This window comes from Alligator sinensis, unplaced genomic scaffold (assembly GCF_000455745.1).
Source record: "Alligator sinensis unplaced genomic scaffold, ASM45574v1 scaffold989_2, whole genome shotgun sequence".
Lineage (NCBI taxonomy): Eukaryota > Metazoa > Chordata > Crocodylia > Alligatoridae > Alligator > Alligator sinensis.
The window spans coordinates 260,483-276,215 of record NW_005842162.1 but is presented as its reverse complement, the minus strand read 5'-3'; the positions used below and the strand labels follow the sequence as shown (position 1 = coordinate 276,215).

General features: G+C 40.9%; 1 protein-coding gene across 1 annotated transcript in view; it reads left to right on the top strand.

The window, feature by feature from the left end:
• Positions 1 to 8,340, top strand: part of TNKS (tankyrase) — a 254,549-nt gene extending 246,209 nt beyond the window's left edge. The window contains exons 24-28 of the mRNA XM_025206544.1: positions 1,965 to 2,039; positions 3,450 to 3,555; positions 4,416 to 4,602; positions 6,376 to 6,532; positions 7,848 to 8,340. Coding sequence (XP_025062329.1) covers positions 1,965 to 2,039; positions 3,450 to 3,555; positions 4,416 to 4,602; positions 6,376 to 6,532; positions 7,848 to 7,934 — 612 coding nt within the window. The 3' untranslated portion in view covers positions 7,935 to 8,340. The remainder of the gene's footprint in view (positions 1 to 1,964; positions 2,040 to 3,449; positions 3,556 to 4,415; positions 4,603 to 6,375; positions 6,533 to 7,847) is intronic.
• Positions 8,341 to 15,733: the final 7,393 nt, after the last annotated feature.

The following is a 15,733-nucleotide window of genomic DNA, read 5'->3' as shown; positions in this document are numbered from 1 at the left end:
GTGGCTGCTCCAGGTTGCCTTGCAGGCAGGGCCAGCCATTGCATTTCTCCTCCCATTCACAGTCACCCATTCAGTCTGCTTTTTCTGCAAGGGCATACAGGTTGTAAGACAATGGGTACTGGCAGAGAAACCTAGACAGTGGAAATATGCTGCATGCAGTGACCTTTACACATAGCTATGGTTGGTATCCAGAGCAGTGTGTTCCATGGAGGCTATGTTTTCACATGCCTTCACAAAAGTTATCAGTTGGGACTCCTTTTTTAACAGAGGTGTTTGGCAATACTGACCAAAAATAAATCTATAGGAATTGTGTGGCCACTCCCCTCCTCCCACCCTCCCCAAAACTTCAAAGTTTATATCCTCCTCTTGGAGTTTGAACAAAGCTGAGGTCCAGCTTTCCTGAAGTCCAGATCACGATTTCTCCTTGTAAAACATACGTTTGTACAGGAGCGTCAAAAGGTTTACCTGCCTGGGGTCATAAATGGCAAGAGATTTGGGCAGGTGATACATAAGGTATTACATACAAAATGGAAAATAAACAGATTACGCTTTTAAAAGCTCTCACCTTGAGCCTGGAACCTATCGTGGTGTACCCATTTCCATAGGAGGAAATGGCATTAAGCTATTTAGGGTATGTCTGATCTGTGACTTAGGATGTTATCGTACAGATTGTTTGCGTAACTTAACAGTGAGGCCTGGCATGACAACCTTGTCAACAAGTGTCAGGAATCAGGATGTGTGAAACACTTCATGCCTAGAGGCTGTTTTAGTAACCAAGCAGCAGGTGCTCTAGAGAAAGTGTCAGCCCCTCAAGCTGCAAAGTTCTTCCCAACACTCCCCTTTTTCAATACTCAATCTGTCACTTTCTGTGTTTCAGGACTATCATCTCTCTAGTTTGCTTTTTTTTTTTTTTTTTTTTTTAAACTTGTCAACAAATCTCTACAAATATTGGATTTTTCAGCTTGGTGGCCAAACAGGAATATAGAACAAGAATTAGTTTAGGGTCAACTTGAAACTCAACGCTTTATTTCAGGTTATAAAACCTTTGTAAATTTAGGTCTATTTTAAAACAAAAAATGTTTCAAAACAAGAAGTCGTCATAAAAACTTTCAAGCTTTTTAAGTTATCCTATTTTTTCTGAATGAAATTGCATTGTCTGGTGACTATACTCTTTAGGGAAAAGATATGCAGGTCTGCTTAACAGTGCCTTAGAGTTTTAACTGTTGTTTCCAGGTTGTTATAAGATTACAAAATATTTGGAATACCTAGACTGTTGTTTGCTTAGGTTTATAAAGCTATGCATCAGAAATCTAGCAATCCAGAGTTCATATAGTTATTTCATATAGCTTCACTAAGAGCTGCCTATCCAAATAAATAAAGTATTTATTTGAGCTATTTGATGGTGTTGCTTTGACTGCAATTGTCTTCTGAAAACCACATAAGCAGTAAATTCAATTTTAGTTCTTGGTAGCAAGCAATAGCAGTGTAAAAATGTCACAATGCATTGATCTCCCTGTAACCAAGAAAGGTAGGATTTTATGCATGAGATATACGTTCATTATTATTTCAGTATAGCTTTTCAATAAAGTCATTATTTTTTAGAAGTCTTAATTGGAATTTATATAATATAAACTTTAATTTAGATTCAGTCCAGTTTTGCTGGTATTTTCTTACCTAATTTTTATGGAGATACTGGGTGATGACCATACCAGATTGCAGTTCTTCTCAGCCAAAATCCTGAAGCAATATGCTGTATTAGGTCCTTCTTTATGAATATTTGTAAGAGCATTGCTGTATCAGAATGTGAGGTCTCTTAACTTCAGCTTTTTAGTTGTTTTTTATTCAGTATAGACAAGTTCTTGTAAGTGAAATGATATGACCTTTCATAAATGACCTATCTTTTTATATCATTAGCAAATACCTAGCTTTATGTTTGAAGCTTCTATTTTGTTTCATTTATGTAGATGCAAAGTACAATCAGGGAACATAGAGATGGTGGGAATGCTGGAGGGATCTTCAATAGATATAATGTCATCAGGGTAAGTTTCAAAGACTTAAGAAAATTAGATGGACAGAATCATTTTGATGTCCTGGCCTTTCATGATAAAAAATTAACTACAAAAATCTACATGAATATGGTGTTAAGGTAGCCATGGTAAGCACTTGAAAGTAGGAAATGCTGTAATTAAGACTGCCATGCCTCCTATGCACAGAATGAGGCAGGATTCCAGTGGGAGGAAGAAAAAGAAACATGCTCATGTCATTAAAGACTATTGTACCTTATTCACACAAGGGACTGAGATAAGGCTGCAAAAACATCTTTCATTCTAGGTTGCCTAAATTTTTGAATGTGTGACCTCAGTGAAAACACCAAAATAGTCTCTTTGCTCTCAGTTCTTGTGCTTACCACTGCTGCAACACCCTGAAGCCTTGAGGTGGGGAACGGTCAGTCCTTCTCACACATGTGATGTTTCCTGGAATTATGCCAAAGGTCCTGTAATTTAGACCTTTCAGGCTCCAGCAAAGCCAGCTGAACCTCCCACATTTGCAGACTTCTATCTAGAATCTGTATAACAGTACTCTGTTCTGGCTTAAGGGATTTCCATGGCAAGGGTCTGTTCATTCTGCTTCAGTGGCATTGTCCTCAATGTATGCTCAAGATTACCCCTTCTAGTAACCTTGGTAGTGATCGCAAAAGACTAGATAAGTCTCCGAAGCACATTCTTTTTTTTGCCAAATTAAACCTGGTACTACTGTACTTCTGGGCACTGCCATGTTATATGAATGAGGCATTGTTCTAAAACAGTATTAACAGCTACACTTTAAATCATCTTTGCTTTTCATCCTTGTTGTTTTTGATAACAGACGTAGACAGGCCACCTTTAAAATAATTTTGAATAACATATCAAGTTTTTGAGCAACCTTTCCACATTTTTACACAGTACTCCTACTTTCCTGCTGGGAGATCATCATATATGTGTGAGTTCTGTGGGGAAGTCACAGTGCACAACCTCATTGGCACCTAATTGTGGTGAGGGGAATAGATGAAATCTTAAGAGAATTTAGCTGATGAACTTTAACAAGTCTCTAACAATCACATCCCTACATAACAACATTTTTCAGAGTCACAACCAGTAATTGGCCAAAAAAAGGCCAGTGTGAGGCATTCCCCTGATATGGAGAATGTCAGCCTAAACCATTTGTGAGAATCATGAGTAGCTGAAAACAGGGTTTTATAGCAGAAAGTTTTGGGCAGCCTGCCTCTGTCGTGGCACCTCTGCCTTTTTAGCAATGTTGTTTTCAAAGCGAATGCAATAAATGCAGTACTTCAGTTTGCTCTTATATGGTTTATATCTCTTGTACCTTCCCTGTAAAAAATTCTGTTGTGTTGTATGAAATGATATATCATTACAAATTAATTATGTTTGTTTGTTTTTATACCACCATAGATTCAAAAGGTTGTGAACAAGAAGCTGAGGGAGAGATTCTGTCATAGACAGAAAGAGGTCTCAGAGGAAAACCATAACCATCACAATGAACGCATGTTGTTTCATGGTGAGGATGTGGTCTCTGTTCTGTACTTCGTTACTTCTAAAAATTCAAGAAAATATAAATGTTACTCTTGTCATCATCCTGCATTGTGCTTATATTTCAGTATGCTCTGTCCCACACCAGCAACATGTATAGGATTTTAGCCTTGGGTTAGTTTTGAGTCAAAAAGTTATACTGTATATGTAGACTTATGTTAAAAAATGTCCATCCATTTTAGAGGGACCTGTTATAACTAAAATAGGGAGGGCATTTTATGACTATAAAAGACAAGAATGTCAGGAAAGAGAGGCGTGCTACTGATGGAGCAGGCACGATGTCTGTGTCGGTAAGGGAGACTAAGGGGTATGTATCTAAGTTACAGAAAGAACAAAGATGATGTCAAGATGCTCTGTAGAACTGTCCAGAAATGCCTGCAGATGACAGTTCCAGGAATAGCTTAAACAATAGCACAAGGCACAGTAAATGTTGGTTCTATGTAGTGAACAACTGGTTCACTTTTGTCCAGTTGTCTTGATAATGTCAGCCTGTCTTAAGTAAATTGATCCCTGAAAAATGAGTATATTGGGTCAGATAAATTAAACTGCAATTTGAGGGAAGAAAAAGATATTTTGTAAGATCTATGAAAGGAATAAGAAATGTGAGTCAAATGTAGGGTGATGATAATGATCATTAAGTCGCACACATTTATGGCAGCTTATCAAGTATGGCCTGCCTTTCAGTTCACTGAATGGCTCTTCAGATATTTTATTTGTGTATTATAAACAAACAGTATCCTCTTAATGGAGAAAGTTTGCCATAATTTTGGTTTCTAATCTATCTATGCAAATATCATTTGATTTTTTTCCCCTCTCTCTTCCTGCTAGGATCTCCTTTTATTAATGCTATTATTCACAAAGGATTTGATGAAAGACATGCATACATCGGAGGGATGTTTGGAGCTGGAATTTACTTTGCAGAAAACTCTTCTAAAAGTAACCAGTATGTGTATGGAATTGGGGGAGGAACAGGCTGCCCAACACACAAAGACAGGTCCTGTTACATCTGCCACAGGCGAGTTTGTAGTGGAGTTGGCTGACAGCAGTTTTGGCCTCCTCTACAGTTCTGGACAAAGGATAAATTACAGCAGAAGAATTGCTGCTTGAGATTGCTCGTGGTTGGGAAAATCTAGCCTACATTTTGTCGAGGCTGAACAGACAGGGATATACATGCTGTAGGTCTTGAGGAAGATTGAAATGTACATCTAGATACCAGAAGTGACATTCTTTTTTATTCCTAGTCATCTGTCTGTCCACATGTGCCTTTCTGGTCATTAAGATGCCAAACATGACAAGTCCGTCTTGGAATTCTGTTCGTGGCTGCCTATGCCTGCAGCCTTGCAGGCGTACATTGCACAGACTGGGCATGGAAGTAGGTTGTGTGCTGACCATGTACACGCAGCCCTTGTAGATGCGCAGAGACCTTAGATACCAGAAATGCTGTCAACAAAAAAACATGACTACCAGACTCAGGAGCGAAGGAGGGCTGAGAGGGAAAAGCTTCCTGTCTTTTGCCCATAATAGCAAAATGATTATGACCCTCACGTAGGGATCCAGAGGCCCTGGGTTCTAGGTCCCACCTCACCCAGAGAGGCTTTGAACTTGCTTCTCTCTGATTTCCCATTACAGTGTTGTAATTAACAAGTCAGTGTGACTTACAGGGGCCAGGGAGAGAAGTGAAAGCTAGTGGCAGTGTGGTTCAGGGAGGTGGTTGCTGGCCTGAAAGAGTAGGGGCCTGGGCTCAGTGTTGAGCTAGTGCTCCTAGTAAGGTAGGAGCTTCCCCTTCCACCCAGTTTTCCCCATGACTATATTAAATACAAGGGACAGAAGAATACCAGCGAGGGCTTGGATAATGGCTGATCTGTAGTATAGTCATTGGAGTGCTGTGCTGGGAAATCAGAGGGGCCCAAATTTAAATTCCCTCTGGTTCAGGGGGGCCTCAGACCTCAGTCTCTGGCTTCCCAGGTGGGTAGCCAAGTCACTGGAACTACGGGGCCAAAACACAGGTAGTCTCTCCCTGTCCCCTTCCCTCTCCCCAACTGCATACACAGGCTTCAGGGGCCTGAGCATATATCGCATTTTTGGCACAGATAAGCAGATATGGATACTTGAATGACCAGGACGGAAATACGATACCAATCCTGAGTGCACAGTGGGCATAAATAAAAGTGAACAGTGGTTTATTTGAGTGAGGTTGGAAACTAAGCAAATCATGGAAAACAATGCAGATTGGACTTCAAGCAATCTTTAAAGTTGCTTGCTTTCCCAAATGGTCTCTTCTGGCAGAACAGAACCATGACTCTTCACTCTGAATGTGTTGCAATTAACCAACATGAAGTGGTGTGCCAGAAAGTAGAAATCCATGGAATTTGTGAGTGTGACTGACTTGGCTTTGCTTCTCACTGAAGTACATCAGCTGGGTTTGTAAGTTACCAGCCTTCGTAGAGTAGAGGCTTTGGCACCTCTCCTCCCTAATTATTGGGAGTGAGGTAATTTAAAGTTGAGCAGCCTATAATAGCTCAGCTGAAAATACATGGAGCAAGAGCCTCACATGAGTACTTGAACAGAGTCAGCTATGCATCAAGACATGCTGTTCTTGTAGAGTTTTGCTTTGCCTCATATAATTCATTACAAAAGTATGTGTTTAACTGTCTTTTATGAAAGCTTGAGGGAAGTGGTTTTGAATAAATTAAAACTCCAAAAGTTTGGGATTGTTTTTAAGGTTTTTAGAGTTGTCTTCTGATGCAGCAAGATTTTTTTTAATGCGCTGTTCTTATCTTCCTCTTAGACAAATGCTTTTCTGTAGAGTGACGCTTGGAAAATCCTTCCTGCAGTTCAGTACAATGAAAATGGCTCATGCCCCTCCGGGGCATCACTCTGTAATTGGCAGGCCAAGCGTGAATGGACTTGCATATGCTGAATATGTTATCTACAGAGGAGAGCAGGTACATGGATTGTAAAGCTTTAGAATAATAGAATGGGCAAAACCAAGACTTTGGGTGGCTGTATCATATATCAGGACTGTGTGCTAGTCTGCAGGTCAGGGCATAGCAGAGGCCAGATCTGCAGCTAGGGTAAATAGCTTCCTTGTCTCCCGTAGAGCTACACTAATTAATCCATGTAGTATTGGGCCTCAGCTGTGTATGAATTCCTCTTCCTCCTTTTTAGTATTTCTAGAGCTTCCAAAAGGACAAGCACACCAGTGTCCTCTTTGCTTTGTATTAGCATATTTCCTTTCTATCATCCATTTATTTTGAATATCTGAAAAGCCCTATGCATAGTCCCAAGCTCAGCAAAGCTCCAAAATGCTGTATCCACAACTCAGTGGAATAGAGCCAGCCAGTGCAGTGCCTGCGGAGAACCCTTAGTGAGAGGCTAGGAGGACAGCTTAGTTAGATGTTTGTTGTCCATTCGGTATTTTACCTTGCTGCTTTTAACATTTTCACATCCCTAAACAGAACCCTGGTTGGTGACTACCAGCTGACCAGCCAGATGCTAGAATCTGTATTCTGTTACACTCTTAAGGTAGTTACAAGCTATAACTAAGCCAGCATATCAGCTCAGGAAGAAGGGGACCATATATAACACTGTGGCTGTAGGCTTCATTTACCCATCCATTGTGTAATGGTCATAGGAAGAAGCCTCCTTTTGTCAAGATTTCTGCCTCATTTTAGTTGGTCCCTAAGAGCCAGATCCTATTCCACTTCTCAGTCTGCTCTTATATTAACTCTGGTCCTGTACTACTGTGTACAAGTCCCTAAAAACTGTTAACATGCTTACTTTTGTAACATGCTATCTTGTTTAAAAACGTGGAACCATACGGGTGTCAGTGTTCAGGTGTCAGGAGCTCCCATTGTCAATGGCACAGAGTGCTGAGAAAACGGGCCCTTAAAATCATCTTTGTCTGCCATTATCTGTTGCCAGTAGACATCTAGTTCTGCTGCTGGTTTCCCCTCTGCTCTCCTGCTCAGGAATAGTGGCAAAAAAGCAGCGTGGGAGCAGAGGAAGTAGTCGCACAGCGCACCCAATGGCAAGAGCTGTCGTGTCTGCAGATGTGAAGGGAAAATGAAAAACACGAAGAATGGGAGACAGTGGGAGGCCAATGTTAATGCTGAAACATCATTATTACAGTAACAGATGTACAGTAGCCTGTTACTGTTTAAAGTACAGTCATGCTGCAGAATAAATGAAGCTCAAAGTCTTAACTCGCTGTCCATAACCCTGCATACAGCAATGGTTTGTTTCTCTGCTTATTTTCAGGCTTACCCAGAATACCTAATTACATACCAGATTGTGAAACCAGAAGCTCCCTCACAGACCACAACAGCAGCAGAGCAAAAGACCTAGTAACTGTAGAGCAGTGAAGAAAAATATGGTTTAAATCTTGGACTGTGTGATGTGCGTTTCAGAAAATCAATATCGTATAAAATTCTTGACAACTTGGAAATAAGCTGTATGTCTTTTATAAAGCATTGCTATATTGAGAAATATAATATGAGTAACTGATGCAGGCTCCACTGCTACTGTTCCTGTTGAGGAAATGTTTACAAGGGACTGCCTTTTAATAACATATCTCAGGCTCATACTCACTGCAGTAACCATGTTACAATGCGGCTTTGATCTAGATTTTGGGAACATTATTCTACAAGCAGAAAACTTAACCAGTACTACTCCACATTTTAATATTTCAAACACTACTGTTCTGGTTATTTTATTTACAGATAAATTGCATTAAACCCATCATTTCTTTTCAGCCTACAGCATCCATTCTGTGTTTTAAGGTGATCTTATCTATTTATTTTACTACTTTTATATTCCGAAATTGAGCCAGAACCTTCTTAAAGATGTTTTGCACAAAGTCAAGTTGACTAAATCATTAACAATGCAATATGAGTTTCATCCAAGAAGGGGCTAGGTCTTGTTTTTCAGTTTAGGGGTTTTTTGCACTTCAGTGAGCAAATGTAGCTACGAGCATAACTTTAGGGTAGAAGCAAATCATGTTTCAACTTGCTGCTTAGTCTACGTGTCAGTTTTCTAGGGAGATCTTTAGGAATTATTCACAAGCCTCATCAATTATATAAAGCTGCCTCTTGTGCTTGGTAAAACTTTATGAAGCACGTCATCGCCCTCTGCTGGCTAAACTATAGCTGTTGCTATAAATGAAAGTTTAATAAGACTGCTTTGATAAGATTGTGAAATGTTCTTGAGTGACCTTGGCATATGGTTTAATAGGAGCTGGAAATTATTGGGTAAAAAGCAAAAATATTGTGTGCACATCTGTGAACCCAGGTATGTGTTGAAGAGGCCCTCACAAGTAAGAATGATGGGTTTTTTATGTTGGGTTCATGTCACATCTTCATGTGCAACATCAGCATTGAAGAGCTTACATCATTTAAAAAAAAATTAATGCATTTATCTTTCCACCTGTGCGTCACTGATTTTAAACATCAGTTGGAGAACAAAGCCAGGGCTCGTTCATCCTAATCCCCCCTTGCACGTTCCTGATTTCATTTTGCCGGGGTAGAAGAAAGTTATTGTCAAACATTGCTTCATACCTTATAAAACCAATGTCCAACATGGAGGATGCTAATCTAGCACCAGCAAATATTAACTCCTTGTTTGGTTTATACCTCTCAAATTTTGAGGAGAAAGTAAAAGAATCAAACGATTTTAAGGTTTGTTTTGTAACACCTTATGTCACGAGGTGCCCTGTAGTGTTTGTTATGCAGTGCAAAATGTAAATCTAAGAGGGCTGTACATTTTACTCATGCCTAACAACCAGAGCTGTTAAATTGCCCATGTTACAAGTCTTGCGCTAATGCTTTTTTCTCCACAAAAAGTATTGAAATGATAGCATAGTGTTGCGCTTACTTTCCAAGTATATCCATATCCTTGTGAATAGGCCTTGTAGGAATTTTTTGACAAACAAAGCAAAAATATCTGAGGGAGTTTTCCATTTTCCATAGAAAAATGAGGGAGAATTTTAGAGCTATTCTGGCAGAGAGCAAATTTTACCACTTGTAAAGTTAGTTGTTTGACGCAGACCTGTGAAAGTGCACATCCTCTTATATTATGTACCTAAAGAAAGGGTTAGAAGCAGCAGTTCTAGCGATTATTAATCCTTTTTTTATTTTTCATGAGTCTGCTGTGCTGGCACTGGACATATGATTCTGAGTTTCGTTTTGTGACTCTCTTAAAAACACTTCTTCAGGTCCAAACCAGAACCAGACCTGCTTGTCCTTTTAACTAAATTTCAGTGGCACAAGTTGTGTGTTGTATTTTGGCTACTTGTTTAATAGTGTTAGAATTCAAATGGTCATAACTGGGCTTGGAAGTTTTGTATTCATTATTTAGGGTTTTATGTTTAGTTAACCATGGGTTGGGTTGTGTGCCATCTGCAGTAGAGTGCCAGATAGCTGTGAAAGTGTGCGTTGCCTACCGTCTCCATTTAGACATAGTTTTAAATGGTAAAACGGTTGCGTTTCTTAGTTAAGAGGAGTGGTTAACATGGGTGTGACAGTTCAAAGCTTTACAGCTTTAAAAAACCCACACCTGATTCTGTTGTTGTTTGTTGTTTCAAATATACTAATTGAACTAATGGCTGCTCTCAGTTTCAGCTTGGAGTCCTAAACTTCTAGAAGATAAATATGTTCTCCAATATCTTTGCCCTGCCAGTGTTATGTATCTGATGTTCTGTGCAGAGTAAAGGTGCTGTGTGAGGAAATCTTTTGCAGTGGTTTTTGTCTTGTAATGACTTGGTCTTGTAATTGTTCATGGCCAGACATTGGAAAATGCACGTGCCTGATGCATCTGCTAAAGGTCATTCACATATCGCAGAAACCTGATATGGTTCTCAGCAAAAGAAAACGAGGGCGGTTCTTGGCTGGTGTACTTTCTGATAGCTCCTTTACAGCTTGGACCATGTGGGGATTGACCCTCAAATATTCAGCCCGAGTACTTGTTTTGCTGAAAATAAATAGCAAATTAGCCCTGCTTCCAGTGGCAGAGCCCACACCTGAAGCCAGAGGGAGAACCTTTTAGAAGAGGAGGGTTTTACATTCACCGAGTGGCTGAATTTGCTGCATCTTGATCCTCTTTATCCTATAAAGTGGCATTCAGGTGCACAGGCCTCTCATGTAAGCCTTCCTGGATAAGGCGCATACCTTGTACACATGCTCTCACATACACACCTGCCACTAGCAGTGAGAATGCTCAAGGCTCCAAAAGGCCTGCAAGTGTCTCAGCATGAGAGTGTTTGATGGAAGGGCAAATCCATTCCCAGCGCATGCAGGACATTGCATCCCTGACCTTGTAATACCAGTGGAGACACGTGAGGAGTTCAGTGTTCAGGACATGAGCTAGGGTCTCCAGATGGAAAAAACAACCCAAGCCCTGCCATCCCATCAGATGGGCATGGGCAGTTTCCACTGACTGGATTTCTGTTAACTGGCTGTGAGCAGCTCCTTTCCTGCCCAGATAACGGAAAACACTCAGTCCAAGATATGAAGAGACTAGCAGACCGCTTTTCAGAATGTGCTTGACTTTTACCACTTTGTGTGTGGAAATCTGTGGAAGCATTTTGGCTGAGGGGAAAGAACAAGGTTATATCTTGGGCCTGTCAGCCTTTAACAGGATCCCTGTAAGGCAGCGAATTGTGAAGCTTCTGCATGCTTTGCCACATAACCAGTACAATAAAAGTGCTGCTTAAAATAAAAGATATAAATTCCACTAGCATTGTTTCAATGAGACACACAAATGAGGTAGCTAATATACAGTTTTACAGTCTAACATTGCAACTGGAATGTTGTCAGCAAAACTTCTGTTACATAAAAACAGAAATAAGAGTACAATACCTTCATAAGGTGTATCTTTTTTGTCTGCTGATCTCTTCAGATCCCAGCTCCATTAAAGATTATTCCAAACTCTCTGTATCATCTTAGCCTTTGTTGAGCATATGGTTGCTTTTGATTGCTGAGAACAAGAATGGTATCTCTCTCGCACCTAATGTGACCAAATCCCATTCTGACAAAGCAAACCAGAAAATACTATGTTCCCGACACCATCACAGTGTGCAGCAGAAGCTCATCCATTATTTTACCTATGGACATAAACTTTGTTATTCATGACTAATAGGACAGGCCTGAAATAAAATTCATTTAAAAAAGAACTCTCCAAGCTCTACTCTCTGATGTTGGCACTGGTGACAGCGAGGACAGATGCAGAGTAGGTACTTTATCTCCAGTGATTGAATAACTCCTGGAGAAAAGAACTGCCATTCCCAGAGTCAGAATCCCAAGTCTCACAGCCCTGGGTTTTGTAGGCAAGAATGGTATGTGCTTCCAACTGTCTTCATGCACGCATCTGCTCTGACAAGTAGAGACTCCAGGAAACTGCCTAAGCTGGACCCTGCTCTCTTCCATTCTGTTATCTTCTGACAGCTGCAGACCCTTGGGGCTTTCTGCCATACCAGCAAATCCCACCAAATCCTGCTGTTCTAGAGCAGTTATAGAGGAGGTTGTTATTGAGCAGTAAATTCTTTGTTACCTAGAATTCACAATACGATTGCTTACAAAATATGACCTGTTTGCCCTTGTACAAGTGCTGGAAAAGAAGTCATGAACAGAACACATTCTGATTGTTTGCACTGTCAGTGAGACTTACATGAAATTAGTGTTAGGTGGGAGTGTTAGTTAGGATCCCAGTCATTTTTGCAGAAAATTTGTCTCAGTTTCCTTGCTGTTGTGTGGCTTCAGGGTATCCACATACAAATGTATGCACAGCTCAGAAGTCCAGAACATGGACTATCTAACCTGTGACTTAGTAGTTGTAAAACAATACTTTAATTCTGGACAAAAAATTGTTAATGACTCTTCTGGAATTTATGACTTTGGAAATGTTTCTAGACTTTAATCCACTTGTGGGTAAACCTGCTGATGTTCAAGTAATGTAGCAATGGGCACTCTACCATTTTTTAAAGTAGACGGGATACAAAGAGTAAACGAGTTGTAGTATTCCCAACAAATCTGAATATATGATATATAGGAAACATCCAAGTTCTGGCACAGCATATGAGAGAAACTTCTGGAGAAAAATAAATGAGTCCCACGAGTCAGTAGGTGATAAGGAGAAACAAATTATGCATTGCACATTACACAGATACATATGCCTGTCAGTGCTTATTATCTGACTGTTTTGATACATCTATTTCTGTCGCTCTGAATTTTTTGGTGGCAATTTTTAGTGTTGGCTCCCTTAAGTTAATTACTGATGTAGTCTGATTAGCATGTTTATGTATTACCAGGTAATTTCAGCAGTGCTTTCTTCTGAACATCTGCAGAACTATTTTCGGCTTTGGGAACTGCTCTGGGGACTTTTCTTTGCAACAGCCTTTTGGGCTTATGTGTATTGATCTCTGATTGCTTCCTCTCATCCCCCATGACAATGTATTTGGCTTAGAGTTTTTAGATTTTTGTATAACTTGTCTTAATAACTAGCCCTGTATGTTTCCTCTTGTGCGCCTTCCATTTGACATCCATCTTCTCTAATCTTCACCTTTGTTGTTATGATCTGGAGCTGGGATACCACTTATTTATTTCATCCTCTACCCTCTCTCTAAAAGACAATGAGCAGATTCTCAGCCTACCTACATGGTGGAACTTTAGATAACATCTCTGTAACAACTGAATTTGTTCTATAATTGTGCTTTGGCTAATTGTCTGATCTGCAGTACTTGTAACAGTTTAAAATTCAATAAATACATTTTTAACAGTTGTTCTGTAAAAGCTTAATGTTTATGCATATCTCATCATTCTGCAAGTAGATTCAGATGTCTGCAATGTGAAATACTAAGGTCTCATTGAGAATAAGATGCTTTTCTGAGTTACTTGAATGCCCTTAGTCAGCTGATGACAGATTTCAGATCTGATGCACAAACCCATGCACACTCATAGAGTCACCGCACTAGCCTTTCAGCTCAGGCTCAAATGTTAATGAGGTCACGAGTGAATAGGAAATTGGTTCTTTTCTAGTTTCACTTATGAGATCATCACCTAATTGCACACAAGTGGCAAAGACTGCTAGGACATGCCTAAGCTTTGGCCAGCTTTTGGGTTGAGATGGTTGAACAGTGATATGCTGGTAAAGGATTCATTGAGAGAGAAACCCTGGCAGCCCAAGGGAGAGGTGAGTGAGATAATGCATAAAGATTGGTCCCTTCTAGTCACAGTCCTGCACAAGGTGCTAAACCAAAGTCCTTGGTGGGGGAGCACATAACCCTTAATGTCATTGCAAAGTGGCACATCTAAGGTGCAGGTAGAAGCTGCTCGGTACCCTGCACACCCCAGGACCCTCAGCAGTGCCTGGTTCTGGCAACTTGTGGGGAAGAAGCTCTGTGGTTTTTATACAATCCAGCTCTTCTGGCAGATTTGCAGAAAGCAAATTTCAGCCTTGTCACGGGCATAAACAGAAAGGGCCTAACTGGACCCATGTGCTTTATCCATGCCAGAAAGAGAGGGCACCCAGCCCACCCCAGGAGAAGCAAAGGCAAAGGACTTAGCAGACCATGATCCTCACTGCTCTGTGCCATCCCATCTGCCTACATGGAACACACTCCTACAGCCACAGGAAATGTATCTTGGGAACAAATTCCCACCATTTCTGTAAGCTCAGGGGTTTTCTATGTGCACAAAGGGGACATTTGTTGGACAACCACTGTGCTGGCATTTACTCTCAAGACTAAGCCATGTTGCCATGTCTGTGTTGCTAGTTTGTCAGCAGTGTCACCCCTGATGCATTGCTCCATGTATTAGTTTTTTTAGAGAGCTATAAAATATCTGTTTTTTTCTTACAATTTTATAATATCACCATTTTTATGCTCCATTAACCCACTTCCTCTGCCCATGTGCTTCCAAACTAAGCCCTGAACAGTGTGCACTAGTCCTATGCCCCACAGATCCAAGTCTTACAGTACATGATCATGGTATGATGCTTAGCCTTCTCCCAAATAAGCCTTTGGAAACTCCTTAGCAAGGTATTAGGAACAGGTTTTCAAGAGACCCTGGTACCCATTATTTCCTGTTCTCAGCACTCTTCCCACTGGATACTCTGGACCTCTTCACTTCAGTGCCTCAGTACCTGCCTGTATACAGTGTTGTCCTGGTTCAGTGAGACTGGTACGTACCCTGTAGTTCAGTTTCTTTTGATTTGGCTTAAACTAAACACTTGGTCATTACCAGCCTGCAGTGGTCTTGGCCTTTTCCAGCTCTGATCAGGCTCCTTACAATAGCCAAAACCCATGATCTGGGGAGCTAGGCAGGATTTTTCAAAGATTTTTTGTTGTTGTTGCTTGAGGAATGGGAGTGCAATAGGCTGTTCAAACTTTACTTCACAATAGAAGAGTGCATAGTTCCTTGAAGGATGTACCTAGCTTCCTTTTGTATTGCATGGTCAGGTCACATCTCCTTTAAGAAGGGGAAGCCTACATGTGTCATTGGTATTGATATCTCTGCCTTTTTCTTCAGCAACAGGTAGTCTCCTGCAAGGGAAATCCACCTACCTCAATGTTGGACAGCTGTACTCATGGGGAGGGTGCCACAAGATCCACATGGTTAAGAAAGTGTCTCAGCTTTTGTTGCTGCTTCTGGCTGCTCAGATTGGAAAGGCAACTTCAAGCCCAGCCACACTGTAGAGTGCGTTTGGTGTGCTTTTCCGGCCCCCTCTTCCCCTCCTGGGCCTGCCGTTATTGACACAGCCCTTTGGGGGCTGGGCACATTCGGCACCATATACAAGACAATGAGTCACGCAGCAATCATTTGCCAGCATCCTATTGTGCTTTGGCTGCTGCCATTTCATGTGCTGCACCTGCTCTCTTTCTGCTGAGGGAGCTGTGGATGCTCTCATCCACGCTATCCAGCCAATTCTGGGATACAGCAGCATCTTGAAATGGATCTCAGTAACAGACATGCACTGAAATGAATGGTAGCTCTCAGATGCTGTCCATTGTGTTCCTTCACAAATCTGAGCAGCGTGTCAGCAGCCCTATTAAGGGACATAACATAAGGACTGCCATACGGGGTCAGACCAATGATCCATCTAGCCCAGTAGCCTGTCTCCAACAGTGGCAAAAAGTGGATGCTTTAGAAGGAGAG